Here is a 13,721-nt window from a genome sequence, read left to right as displayed (position 1 = left end):
TTTGGGGCATATTTGCTTCAGAAAAATATGTCTTTTGAGCAAGACTGTCTCTTCCTTGGGTTTGTGCTGTGCCAAGTAACTTTATGGCATCCAGCAAATGGGTAGTGACACGTCTGCCCACAGTGGTTACGTCATGGGTCAGGCTCTAAATGCCAGAAATGAATCTGTGAAACCTTGGACTTTCAATCACAGAGTAGCTGCCATCAGTTGTGCCTCCCTGTCTGGGATGGGGAGGGGGTTCTTGTTCCTGCCCATTGAATCTGCAGACCTGAATTTCAGCAGCTTCTCAAGCGTTTGATTGTGTTGTGTCCTTCCTTTTATGTTCATTCTTGTTCCTTTGCTGTACTTTTTATTTCATGTTATCTTTTTTTTCCTGTTAGGAACAAGCACGTTTTTTTTTTCCTTTTCAGCTCCTGAGTGTTCCTGTGAGAGACCCCTCACAAAAAGGATATGGATTTTCTTTCCCCAGAAAGCTCAGTTAGAATAAGAATGACAAAAATATGTATTTTTAAAATCATACAAAAAAACCAATGTTCCTAACTCCCTGGCTTTGTGATGTGACTACAGGGAAAAATTACCTTGCAAGAACTATGGCTTATGTTGTCAGTTTGCAGTTCTTTTTGTGTCCTCATACAAAAATCTGTTCCCCCTTTGTGCACACTGTTTGCCAAAGCTTTGCCATTGTTCTGCAGGAGGATACCATGGAAGTGGAAGAGTTCTTGAAAGAAGCTGCAGTAATGAAGGAGATCAAGCATCCGAACTTGGTGCAATTATTAGGTAAGTGATAAATACCAAGCAGAGGGATTTGAACTAAACCCTTGTGCAGTGATATGGATGTTAAGGAGCAGATAAGCTGCTTACCATACCAAGGCTTTAAATACAGACACTTATTGTCTGGCAAAATTCACAATTTGTACCACTAATACATGGTTTTTAATGATCTCGTCTCCCTAATGTTTAATTTGCCAGAGCCTGAAGCAGAAAATTAAACCCCTCTATTAACCACTTCCAAGCAGAACACATTCTTTCCATAAGCCCCATATTTCTGCCTTCTAGAGGTGCAAACTGCCCTCGAGGACAAAACCTGAAGATTCACTGAGGTTCTCAAACACTCATTGGCACCTTTATGTTGGTCCCCAGGGGTGTGCACGCGGGAACCTCCTTTCTACATCATCACGGAGTTCATGACATATGGGAACCTGCTGGATTATCTGCGGGAGTGTAACAGGCAGGAGGTGAATGCTGTGGTGCTGCTGTACATGGCAACTCAGATCTCCTCAGCCATGGAGTACCTGGAGAAGAAAAACTTCATTCACAGGTAGGAAGGACCATGAGCACCCCTGAATCTCGAGCACAGAACACCCCTTGATGTATTTTCCTGCCTTTCAGGCTGTCACGGCATTGGCTTAGATGCAGTTGGTGTTCTATATTTAACACACTAGTGCATTGTGTTCTGACACAGTCTGTTAACCTGTCTGTAGGATGGGTTTTCTCTCAGGGTTTTTCTCTTACCTTTGAAGAAGCTGCAGGTGAAAGACACGTCAGTTCTTTTATATTTTGGGCGAGGGCCTTAACTGTAAAGGCTTCCCAAAGTAACAGACTTTTAATGGACCAGATAAGCTACTTCCTTGATTGTAACAGCCATTAAAACTGCAGTTGGTGTTGCTGGATGTGAGCAAGTGCTCACAGCAGAGCCACCCTCTAAGAGCCACGTCAGCCCATGTTCTTTCTTATTTGGTTCACCTTGTTTCCCATCCTCTGTAGGGATTGTTCCCGCTATTGTCCGGATTGCGTATTCACTTTAATAAGCATCTCTGCAGTCTTAAAAGTCTCAGAGACTCTGACCTTTAAGTGTGCTGCAATTATGGCTGGAGCTTTACGTTCCTCATCTGCAGAAGTGGGCTCCTGGCAATATAATGACACATCCTGCGCCAGGGCTGGAGAGTCACTGAGCTTTATACAAGATGCTCTCGGTGTTGTAGCGTGACCTTTCCTGCCCAATTAACTGGAATATGGAATTAGCACGTGTTTTTTCATAGAGACAAATATGAAGATCGTGTGTAAAGTTCTAGGTGCTCCTCCAAGTCATGCATTGCCTTTGCTGCCTGAAAGGCCTGTTTAAATGCTGCCATCGGTCAATAAATTGAACAGTGATGCTGCCAATTAAAATTTCCAGCCTTTGATTTGCTCTGTTGAAAGTGTTTTGTCCCGTCAACCTGCAGGAAGTAAACTTTAAAAACTGCTTTGTGTGAATCTCGTTTGTCTGCTCTGCCATTCACTTCATTTCCTCTTATTTCTGATGATCCATTTATCTAAAATAAATAGTAGCATTTTTCCTTATCAGCCACCCCCATAACCACCTACCCAATTATTTGAAGAGTGTTGTCACAATTCACATCCATGGATTCAAATGCTGGGCTCTGACCTCATTTAATGAATCAGGAGGGAGGAGGAATTTGATTATGAAGAGGAGCTTTTATTTAGATACACATTGTAGTAATCAGCATTGATAAGCAGGTATATTCAAAAACACTGTGAAAATTTAATGGGCATCTAGTAAGATGTAATTTTTTCTTTTCTCTTTTTTTTTAAATATTTAATTTATTCTGATTGAGCAGAACAAGCAAAAGAAACAGTGGCAGTGTCTGCCTCTTATCTAAAGATCTCACTGGAGCTTCCTGGTAGAATCAATTTTTAGTTCAACGTGACCTAATCTGGAAAAGTGTTCTAACAAAACCTAACATTAGGAAAGATATACTTCTGTGCTTTACCTTTTTATCCTCCTGAAGCATTTCTGAGTGTGCAAACAGGTTTTCCTGCAAGCAGGTTTTCCCTTGCCAGGGAAGAGGCAAATGCAATATATGCACATCACCCACCTGCCAGGGTGGAGCCAGGTGAAAAAATGCAGAGGACAAGCTTAATTTTACTTATTGCCCAGTCCCTTGAAAATGTCAATACTGACAGCAGAGGCTACAACAGGTTTTCAAAGGCCAAAAGATGGTGTGAACAAGTTGTGTTGTAAAAGGTGGTACACTTGGAAGGAGGGAGGGCAGAGCTGGGAGCTAATCCTGGTGCTTGAGCAAGGACTGGAAAAGGAGTCTGGAGAATAACTGGTGTTAGTTGGGGTGACTGAAGCGTTAGAGGGGTGGGCAAAAAGTGAGGCTTTGAGACTGGGTTTCTTCAGTGCTCATCCTCAGCTATTGATAACTTGAGCACTGACATTTCTTTAAATTATTTTTATCCTGAGGGTGGCAGCTTTTATTGAAACTGAGGGGGCTTCTTGAAGCTCTCACTTCAGATTAGGGAAAAAAAAAAAAAAGAAACATTTGGATGACAGTCTTACAAAGCCAGGATGGAAAATAACTTTCCCTCTCACATGTGTGCATGTAACTACAGAAATTCTGTTTAATACTCTGATCAAAATAATCACACAGGCCCAGGTTTCTTCGGGAACAGCAGGTTTCCTTGCTGTCACTAAAAGTGAGATGGCAAAGACTTCTCATTGCCTATTTTTTGTCCTTTTTTTTTTTTTTTAGGGACCTTGCTGCCAGGAACTGCCTTGTAGGGGAGAACCACTTGGTGAAGGTGGCAGACTTTGGCCTGAGCAGGTTAATGACGGGTGACACGTACACGGCCCACGCTGGAGCCAAATTCCCCATCAAGTGGACTGCCCCAGAAAGCCTGGCCTACAACAAGTTCTCCATTAAATCCGACGTCTGGGGTAAGAGTTTGCATGTACAAATTAATGCAGATTATAGTCTTCTTTTCCAGGCCTGTGAAATGAGGCCATTGTGGAACATTTCACAAGGAGGGAACACGTTCCCTGGTTTGAGCCACATTGTTCTTTGAGCTTGTCAGAGTGCAGGAATTAATCTCTGCTCGGGCAGTCTGAGAACAGAGCACAGAGGAAGCTGACCTGACTTTATATATTTGAGTTGTTGGCGAATATGAAAATAAAGGATACTGTAGGGTTTATAGAAATGTATGAAATGGGACTGGAGGACACCAATGCTACTGCCTTGATGGAGTTATGGCACAGGACTATGAAGGGATATATTGTTATATAGCAAAAAAACTTTCTAACTACTTCAGGGAGGAAAGAATCTGGTTCATTTTATGTTAAAAAAATAATTATGTTTGTATCTGTCTAGCGATAGCTCCACGTTCATCTTTCTGCATTTTAAAAGAATAATCTTTGGAGTGAGATGAGGAGAAGCAGAGGGAAAATTTGATGACAAATGGTTATTGAAGAGCCCTGAAGTGCTGGTGATAAGAGTAGGCTTAGCTAAGTGGAGCTCTGTTCTTTCAAATCTGACCACGGAAAATCTCATTGTACTTTTATCAGCCCTTCTTTGGGTTTTATATCTCTGCCATAGCTGTTGGTCAAATTCTCAGAAGTGCCCAGTGACATGAGATAGAAGTTTGTGGGACGTGGTCCCAAAAGCACTTGGAAAATGATATCCTGAACATCTTCTATATATAAACCAACAGACAGTACTGAAGCAGTGCTGAAGTTTTCTGCAGTTTGGGGGAAACTGTGCAGAGAAAGGCTTTATTTTGAAGAAACTTTTAGGTAGATGGTTGATGCAAAATGTTCTCTAAAGCCCAAAACAACCTCCCAAAGAATATGTGATTGCTGACCAAGGTGTTTCTGCTGTTTTGGGCTTGCAAGTGGTGTTGGCTGTTTCTGTCTGCCACAGCCTCAGGATGCTGCTGTGGTGGCTGCAGGATCCCTGTTGCATTTCAGCAGTAGACTAATCCAGGAGAAAAGATCCCACAGGAGTATTGGGTATCTTTAGTTAGGGTTAGTTGTAACCTTGCAAAGCAGAGTTGGGGCAGTGGACTTTGGGGTGTGATCAGAGCAAACCTGCTGTCCCTGGAGGCCACGGCTGCTGCTGGGAATGCCAGAGTTTAGATGTTTTCACCTCACTGCCTCAAGACAGCAATCAAAGAAAATTGTGCACAGAAATGTCTAATGTAAATTGCCCTTGGTGGCTTTGCCATGTAATGTGATGTGATTTCCTTACTTATGCAGAATTGTAATCGCTTTCTCTTCAGGTTAAGAACAGAATAGGGTGACTGAACTAATTACATGCAGGTTGTTGAACTGGTGTTGGGTTTATTCTGTGTACCTGACTCCTGGGTTTAGCTGCCTGACCCTGGTGCTGACCTGCATCCCCACCAGCTCCCGAGAATTGAATGCCTTGCCTGTTCCAAGACCCTTTTTGTGCTCTCCCTTTTCCTGTTCAGCTTTTCCCTGTGACCAGAACATCTCGCCCTCACCGTGTCTTGCTAGCAACTGCTAAAACTTTCCTCTCACTGCTGCCTCCCACATTTCCCTTCAAGACCACGCTGCAGCTAAACAAGGGCACCCCAAAAACACTGAGCTATTAAAATGTGCAAGTCCTCCAGGGAGAGGTTGCAAATGAGAGGAGCTGTCACACTGAGGGAGCGACTGCAGTGCAGCAGTGAAGCGGTTTCAGCTAATCCACTGTGAAGTCTCTTAATTGTGCCTCTAATAGGACTTGAAGGATCTCAAGGCGTTCAGGTTTGAGACAACTGATACATTGAAAATTAGTCTAATTCTACCCTGTCATATCGCAGGAGACTTGTCTGTGCTGACGGAGAGGCTTGTTACGCTTCTTTAACATTTAAGCTGCTGCTGAGCATGGGGTCTGAGCCACCCAGAGCTGGTCTAAGTGTGCAGCACTGTTTAGTGACCAGTCCCACCAAACATCCTCCCAAATTTAAGATGAAAACAAAGCTTATTGATTTTTTTTTCTTCTTTTTTTCCCCCTCCCTTTTTCTCCGCTGCAGCCTTTGGCGTTCTGCTGTGGGAAATTGCAACCTATGGCATGTCCCCTTACCCTGGGATCGACCTGTCTCAAGTCTATGAGCTGTTGGAGAAAGACTATCGTATGGAGCGCCCTGAAGGCTGTCCTGAGAAAGTTTATGAGCTCATGAGAGCATGTAAGTGTTCCTCAGCCTTGCAAATGCTGCTTTTTGGCTCTGCAGGGGTGCAACAAAAGTGCCGGGATCTGGCCACGTGCAACAAGGCACAAGAAACCCCCTGCCAGTCCCAGGGAAGGTGCAATGCTGTGTGGAAGTGTTTGGTTAAAGCTGCTTTCCCCAGAGGATGAACACTCCATGAAACCAGCTGTTCATCCCTGCTGGGAGCCCACAGGCCTCGGGGAGAGATTTGTTGTGGATCTCAATGCTTTCTTTGTCTCCTCTTTCCTGACAACTTAAAGAAAAGCTTGTGCTCAAGGATGAAGCAGGAGCTTCATTTGGCTTCTTGCAGGACTGACTGTTCCTCTTCACTGTGGCTTCTTGGTACGTGACTCAGTGCCACAGGCATTTTTCCAGTGGTGCTCAGCACCTACTGTCACACACTAACATGGAAACCTGATTTAGGGAGTGCTGGATGTCTGCAGCTGTCACTGAGCCAAAGTGGTTGCAGACACCCAGCACCCTGTAAATCAGATTTCTGTGTCAGTGTTTTATCTCACTCAGTGTATTAGAAGGGAAGTGTGATTTCTGGCTGCTCCTGGTGCAGAGTACTGAGTGTCTGCTGCTGGAGGGAAGTTTTGAGTGGTGGTGTGTTTTTTTCAGGCTGGCAGTGGAGCCCTTCTGATAGACCTTCCTTTGCTGAGATCCATCAGGCCTTTGAAACTATGTTTCAGGAATCCAGCATATCAGATGGTAAGTTCCTCTTGGACCAGCAATTCCAGAGATGGGGAAAGGGCTGACTGCATCCTTAACTCTGCATGTTATTCATAGACTGTTTTCACTGAAACTCAGTCCTAGGTTGTACTACCTGGTAGTAAATGGCATAGAAAGCAGATACATATTTGCATGTGGGATTTTTTGGGAGCAGACATCTCATATTGAAGGGCCAAATGGCTGAATAACCTCAAGGAACTTCTGCTTTGCATTACTCACTTTTCTTTTTGTGATATTAACTCCAAACAGTGCAGTGGTTTTTTATCTTCTGCTGATTTTAATAAATGTTTTTCTTCTGTACGTTGCAGAGGTGGAGAAGGAATTGGGAAAGAAGGGCATGAGGAGTGTAGTGAGCAATTTCCTCCAAGCCCCAGAGTTACCAACTAAGACACGAACATCAAGGAGAGCTGCTGAAAGCAAAGATGCCAACGAGGGCTTGGAGACTGCACATGCTCGAGGCCAGGGGGAATGTGGTAGGTTTTAATTAAAGTCATTATTCCTTCAGGAAATACAGGGAAAAACAACATGCACATCTAGCTCCAGGCCTTCACGTAGGCAGAGCTGTACCTAATAACAGGTGCCATCTCTGTTGTACCAGTGCTGTGTTTCTGGGTGACAGGCTGCTGAGTTTGCTGTCCTGGGTCCAGAACTCCTTTTATTAGTTTTTGCAAAGGTAGGTTGTTAATTCTGGGACCAGATACGCACAGCAGCTGGGAGTGTGAATCCTTAACTGGCTGAGGGACTGGTGCTATCCCTGCCGTTGCTTAGAGAAGCCCTCGGAGTTCTTTTAACTTATAATGGCTGTTACCTGGAGCTCCCTAAAGACCAGAGCCTGAGCACAGAGCTCTCTGATCATATCCTCTTCCCATTCCCTGGCAGGAGCTATCAGTGGGATCTCCCACTGCCTCTGAGTGCGGGGTAATCTGCTGTGTTCAAGCCACTTTACACTACCACACTGCATAATTTAAAGCGGGGTGATAGCTCGGGTTTTGCAAGCCCCATAAGGGAGGTTTCTTCACTTTCCATCCTACCAGATTTGTGCTTGCAGCACAGAAGAGTATTACTCTTGGCAGGCACCAAATATAATTTCAGCGAGGGGCAAAGAGGTATTTACAGAATCTTCCATAAAATTAAACTTCCAGTCAGTTTCTTCAAACGTTTACTTGCCATTCCGAGGAAATAAAAAAGGGTGAATGAGTACAGGAGATTTGTATCTACCTCGTTTGAAAAATAAAAAGGTAAAATGAAATACAGTGGGGGGTTTTTTTCAGCTCCTGTTGAGGCTGCCTCTTCTGACCATTCATGTGACCTTTTTTATGTAGTGTCAGATTCATCCAGTAGTACATGTTTCAGTAGCAAATGCACATCTAGACAAAGAAGGGGGGAAAAAGGAGGGGATTTAAAATGTTGGGAAAAGAAAGCAAAAGTGACTTAGAAATGAAGGTTATTTACCATATATAGGAAATGAAATTGCCTATTATTACAAGCTTTTGAAGTAAAATAATTTCATTTGAATACTTAAGAGTTTTGAGGGATTCAAGTGCAGCAGGAATAATACGATTTTAACATTATGCTGGGAGTCATTTCACTCTTTACTGTGAAAGAAAATTTTGCACATTAAAGTTTTATTGCAGTTTCCCTTCCAATTGTCAGTGTTTCCATAGCAAGTCCAGCAGCTGGAAGCTGATCCTCAGTGCAAGCTGCTAGTTTTCTGTGGATCCTGCAACTCCACTGTGTCTATAATCAGAAAGGCCATGACCTGTGCTCTGGCTGCCCAGGTCCCCATAAGTCCTGTGGGAATGGTGTTCCTGTGAAAGTGTGCTATCTTCTCCAAGTCCACAACTATTTTATTTCAAATTCTCTCCCCTCAAAATCCTACCCATAGCATGATGGTGTCCAACATGTGACTAAGAAGCATCCTTCCTTCCCCTGTGACTTTGCTTCACCTCCCCTCTTACTGCCTAGTCAAGCTGTAAATGTATCTGCTGCCCTGCAGGCATTCCTCCTTTGGATCAGAATGCCTTCACAGTGCCTGGCCTGGAAATGAGCCCCTCTGTCAGTCAAACACAGAGACCTTCAGGACTCTGTATGAATTTATTATAAACCATTATTCATTTTTAAATACCTCTTGTAAGTGGAGAAAGGGTCACCCCATCACTTCCCTCCGCAGCGGTGCTGCTGAAGGAGGCTGGTGCTGCCCCTTTCCTCTGTTACTGTACAAAGCTGAGCATCTTCACCGTGGTACGACCTGAAGTGTCGTATCTTGGTCTTGATTTCTGCTCGTGGAACAGTTATTTCCATTCTCCACAAAGGGTGACATCAGGAAAATGAAGGAGAAGCCTGGGGATGGAGGTGGGTTACAGAGGTGCCTTATTAATTCAGAGGGTCAGCGATTCAAAAGACAGCAATAGCACAGGGACTAAAGCAAAGGCCTCTTTGTATTTATCTTCTTCACAGTGTGAAGTTTAGACAAGTCTCCAGATGTGAGGATGGGAATCTGAACACGAATATGTGATGTTTGTGTGATGTTCTTTCAGTGGGAAGCCTACAGGGAAAGCAGTTTGGCAGCCACCTCAGGAATGAATGGATGCAGTATCAGGGACCACGTTCAGTCCAGGCTTGAATGTGGCTGCACTTGCTTTAGCTCTGCTCTGAAGTTGTGTCTCTTTAGAGAACCTCCACCTTTTGGAGGTGCTGCAGGTTTGCTCCTGTAAGAAAACAGATTATTCTGGCTCTTGGAGCAACGCTCAGAAAACTCTTTTCATTTCCTTTGCAGACCCTCTGGACCATGAGCCTGCTATTTCTCCCTTGCTCCCACGGAAGGAGAGGGTGGCCCTGGAGAGCAGTTTGAATGAAGATGAGCGGCTGCTTCCAAAGGACAAAAAGCACAACCTCTTCAGTGCCCTGATCAAGAAGAAGAAGAAGACTGCTCCCACCCCTCCGAAACGGAGCAGTTCCTTCAGAGAGATGGACGGACACTCGGACCGCCGGGCGGGCGGGGAGGAGGAGTGCAGGGATGCTGGCAATGGGGCTTTCATTGCACCCCCCACAGACACAGCTGACCCCCCCAAGTTTCAGAACCCAAGCAATGGGGCTGGTGTCACCAACGGGGTTGTTGCTGGGAACTCTGGATTCCTGTCTCCCCATTTACGGAAGAAGTCCAGCACGATGAGCAGCAGTCGAGGGGTGGCTGGGGAGGAGGAGAGCAGTTCCAACTCCAGCAAGCGTTTCCTGAGGTCCTGCTCAGCCTCCTGTGTGCCCCATGGAGCGAAGGACACGGAGTGGAAATCCGTGACTCTGCCTCGGGATTTGCAGTCCACAGGACGCCAGTTTGATTCCTCCACTTTCGGGGGGCACAAAAGTGAAAAGCCAGCACTGCCTCGGAAGCGAGCAAACGAGGCCAAGACTGACATTGCTGTCAGGGGGACAGTGACCCCTCCTCCACGGCTGCTTAAGAAAAATGAAGAGACCACTGATGATGTGTTCAAAGACGCAGAGTCGAGCCCTGGCTCCAGCCCTCCCACCCTGACACCAAAACTTGGCCGTAGGCAACCTGCTGCCCCTCCTTCCTCCAGCGGGCTCCACAAGGACGATGGAGTCAAATCCAGTGCCTTAGGTACCACTGTGACCATGGACCAAGGTTCTGCTGCCAAACCCAACCCTGCTGGGTTCATGGGGGCCAGCAAGGCTTCCTCTGAGGAGCCACGATTGAGGAGGATCAAGCAGACCTCGGAGTCAGCAGGGAAGGACAAAGGGAAGTTATCAAAGCTGAAACCGGCCCCTCCACTCCCTCTCTCGTCATCCTCCATCGCCAAGCCTGGGAAGGTTTCTCACAGTCCCAGCCATGAAGCAGCAGATGTGGTGTCTGGGCCGAAATCCAAACAGTTGACTCAGGTTGGAGAGGCTGCAGGCAGTGATGCTGTCAAGCCAAACCAGTCAGGGGAAGGTGTGAAAAAGCTGGGGATCCCCTCTGTACCAAAGCCACAGTCCTCTACAAAGCTGCTGCTGAGCACAGCAACCCCAGCTGCCTCTTCCTCGTCCATACCCTCTGCCCCAGGCGGGGACCAGGCGTCATCCACAGCCTTCATCCCTCTCATATCCACCAGGGTCTCGCTGCGGAAGACCCGGCAGCCCCCGGAGAGGATTGCCAGTGGCACCATCACCAAGGGGGTGGTGCTGGAAAGCACCGAGGCTCTGCGGATCGCCATCAGCAAGAACTCTGAGCAAATGGCAAGCCACAGCGCTGTCTTGGAGGCTGGCAAGAACCTCTACACCTTCTGCGTGAGCTACGTGGACTCCATTCAGCAGATGAGGAACAAATTTGCCTTTAGGGAGGCCATCAATAAGCTGGAGAACAACCTACGGGAGCTTCAGATCTGCCCGGCCACGGCCGGCAGCGGTGCCGCGGCCACCCAGGACTTTAGCAAACTTCTCAGTTCAGTGAAAGAAATCAGCGACATTGTTCAGAGGTAGCAGAAAAACTGGGTTAGAAACACTCAAGTCAAATCAATCACACAATGGGCCAAAGCCAACTGGGGAGAGAGTAACGTGTGGACTGACAAAAGGACCGGGGCGTTCAGGCTGGGGCTGCGCAAAGGACGCAGACTGTGACTGGACGCCCCAGCTCCAAAGGGCAGGGCTGTGTTCAGGAGGCACTTTCCACCCTCTGAACTCAGATCCCCTGTGTTTCATATAGTCGTAATCGTCTTATCTGTGGAGTTCTTGCCTTGTGGACTACAAGTCTAAATGCTGATGTCACGCCATGCCTTTTTAGTAATATTTTATTGTTCTGGACAGACCGTTAAGACTGAAGCCAGGCTGATGGACACTGAGATACCACCCTCCTCAGGAGGACTTTGTACTGCATTTTTGTCCCCTCTCTCTGCCCCCCTGTACACAAGGAGGAGTGTTTGGATAGCAATATACCCACTGTGTTTCTTGGGAGAGCTGCAGCACGTGGCCCTGGCCCGAGCCTGACATTTACCTGACATGAATGCAACAGATTTGGCGCTTGGGAGGGCAGGGGGAAAAATAATAAGTGTAAATTTTTTTTGAATGACAGAATGCTACAAGTGATGATTGCCCAAATTCTTCCTGTGATTCCACCAGCTGCCCTTTGTTTCTGTGTTTTCAGTAGATTCTCAGTGTTGTTGAGCTCAAATGAGTTGTTGGGTTCCAATGTTGGAGGCAGCACCTGCGAATCTCCCTCGGTAGCAAAACAGGAGTGGGGAAGGTCTGGAGGAGGCTGTGCTATCACAGTCTCGTGATATCTGACATTATTTGGGCTGGTGTTTGGGGTGAGGGGTTGCAGAGCCCAGGGAGCTGATGCTGAGCAAGGCATTGCTCCCTGAAAGCCAGAGGGTGGCAGTGAGGGGGGATGGCTTGGGATGAGCTCTGAGACACCACTGTGCCTCCAGCAGCCCTTTTGGCTGAGCCTGCACATTGCAGTGGGTGAGAACTGCTGTGCCTCCAGTTGAATTTCCAGTTTTTTGTTCTGTGAGCAGAGATGGGGCCTGGCCTCTGCCCTCCTGTGCTTTGAGGGGCTGTGGTGCCTGCCTTTCCGTGCCAGTGGAGCTCCCCGGGGAGAGCTCCAGTGCCAGTACTCTGGGGTAAAACCATTAGTACCTTCATGGTGGTGTGGTTCCATCCAGCATCAAACAAGGATCTGTGAAGACTGCAGACACTTCCCTTGGGTGCATCTCCCAAGGAAACTGCCACAAAATGCTGCCAGCAGGACTCCTGGCCTTCCTTTCCAAGGTCCTGTGACCTTCCCAACTAATGCAGCACAGCTGGGAACTAACTGTGACTTGTGACAATAGTGAAAGAACAAGGTTTAGGGCTATTAACAGTGCAATTTAACTCCTCTTAACAGTTCCAAACATGAGAAAAACACATTTTTCATGTCCTGTTCCTCTGTAACTCTTGTGACCCCTCTTGTGTATCTTAAACACTAATTGCCTTCAATTGTATTTTATGCTGTTCTCTTGGGAACTGTTTGTTTTGTATATGATTTCTAGTAGTTCACTCGTGTGTGTTCACACCACTTCTCGCCCTCACAAACAGCCATGACTTAACACGTGACAAATGTTCAAAAGAAAATACACACTTCTGCCACAGGCTGCCTTTAAAAATGTAAGTAAGAAAAGAGAAAAAAAAAAAAACAACCCTTGGACTGTCTCTTTCCTGGAGGTACTGTTTTTACTTTGATAACATATTGTGCCACTATATTATACATTTGTATCTTGTTATTACACACTTTTGTAGACTTGTCTTTTTTACAGTGTGTAAATAGCTCTGTCCTTCATCTCTGTGATACTTAAGGGGGTCGTTTCCCCTTTAATGTAGTCCAGTACAGATTGTTTCTGTACACGACTTTCAATTCTTCCTCCTCTCTTTCTCTACTTTTCTTCTCTTTTTTTTTTTTTTTTTTTGATTTATTTTTTATTCCAGTCTCTCTTGTGTAGTGTATTTAAAAATAAATCAATGTTGAGGAAAACCTGTGTTTGTCTGTTAGCAAAGCTTTTCCAACCCAGTTACCTCCCCTTAGATTCAGCATCTGAAAACAGGGGTTCCCTGTTTGGGGGGTTCACTGTGGCCCTTTGGCACAGAGGGATTTGTGGAGCCAGGCAGCAGCCCCTTTCCATGTTCTTTTGATCTGGCTCTGGGAAGTCAGGAGAGAAAAGAGATGCACAGAATAAAGACTGTGTCATCACCTCTTTTGAATCAAAGACTTCACTGTTGTCTTCAAAGATTTAAATCAGAGATTTGACTAGACTTCTCTTCCTGTTAATGGTTTGTAATCTGTAATTCAGCTGCTCTTGTGATTCCCTCCTCCTCTGCTATGAAATGACCCATGAGTTTCTCTCCTTATACGGTTCCCTCCTTCATTTTTGGTTGCCCATTTTTATCTTCAGCCTTTCCAGCAAATCTGGAGGGTTCCAGGTGGGAGTGTGACCAAGATCCTGGCAAGGTCAGTGTCCAGGCTGCTCTTCAAAGAC

The 13,721-nt window shown here is 46.0% G+C and overlaps 1 protein-coding gene across 4 annotated transcripts in view; it reads left to right on the top strand.

Moving 5' to 3' along the window:
* The window catches only part of ABL1 (ABL proto-oncogene 1, non-receptor tyrosine kinase), a 78,170-nt gene extending 64,951 nt beyond the window's left edge, over positions 1-13,219 (top strand). For all 4 annotated transcript variants that reach the window (XM_018074193.3, XM_018074192.3, XM_029960509.1 and 1 more), the window contains 7 exons: positions 693-777; positions 1,141-1,318; positions 3,537-3,721; positions 5,818-5,970; positions 6,613-6,702; positions 7,032-7,196; positions 9,500-13,219. In XM_018074193.3, the coding sequence (XP_017929682.1) occupies positions 693-777; positions 1,141-1,318; positions 3,537-3,721; positions 5,818-5,970; positions 6,613-6,702; positions 7,032-7,196; positions 9,500-11,196 (2,553 nt within the window). In that variant the 3' untranslated portion in view covers positions 11,197-13,219. The remainder of the gene's footprint in view (positions 1-692; positions 778-1,140; positions 1,319-3,536; positions 3,722-5,817; positions 5,971-6,612; positions 6,703-7,031; positions 7,197-9,499) is intronic.
* The last annotated feature ends 502 nt before the right edge of the window (positions 13,220-13,721 follow it).

The sequence above is a fragment of the Manacus vitellinus genome, unplaced genomic scaffold (assembly GCF_001715985.3).
Source record: "Manacus vitellinus isolate BGI_N305 unplaced genomic scaffold, ASM171598v3 scaffold_27_pilon, whole genome shotgun sequence".
Lineage (NCBI taxonomy): Eukaryota > Metazoa > Chordata > Aves > Passeriformes > Pipridae > Manacus > Manacus vitellinus.
Note: the sequence above shows the minus strand (reverse complement) of the source record. Positions and strands in the feature narration are given on the sequence as shown.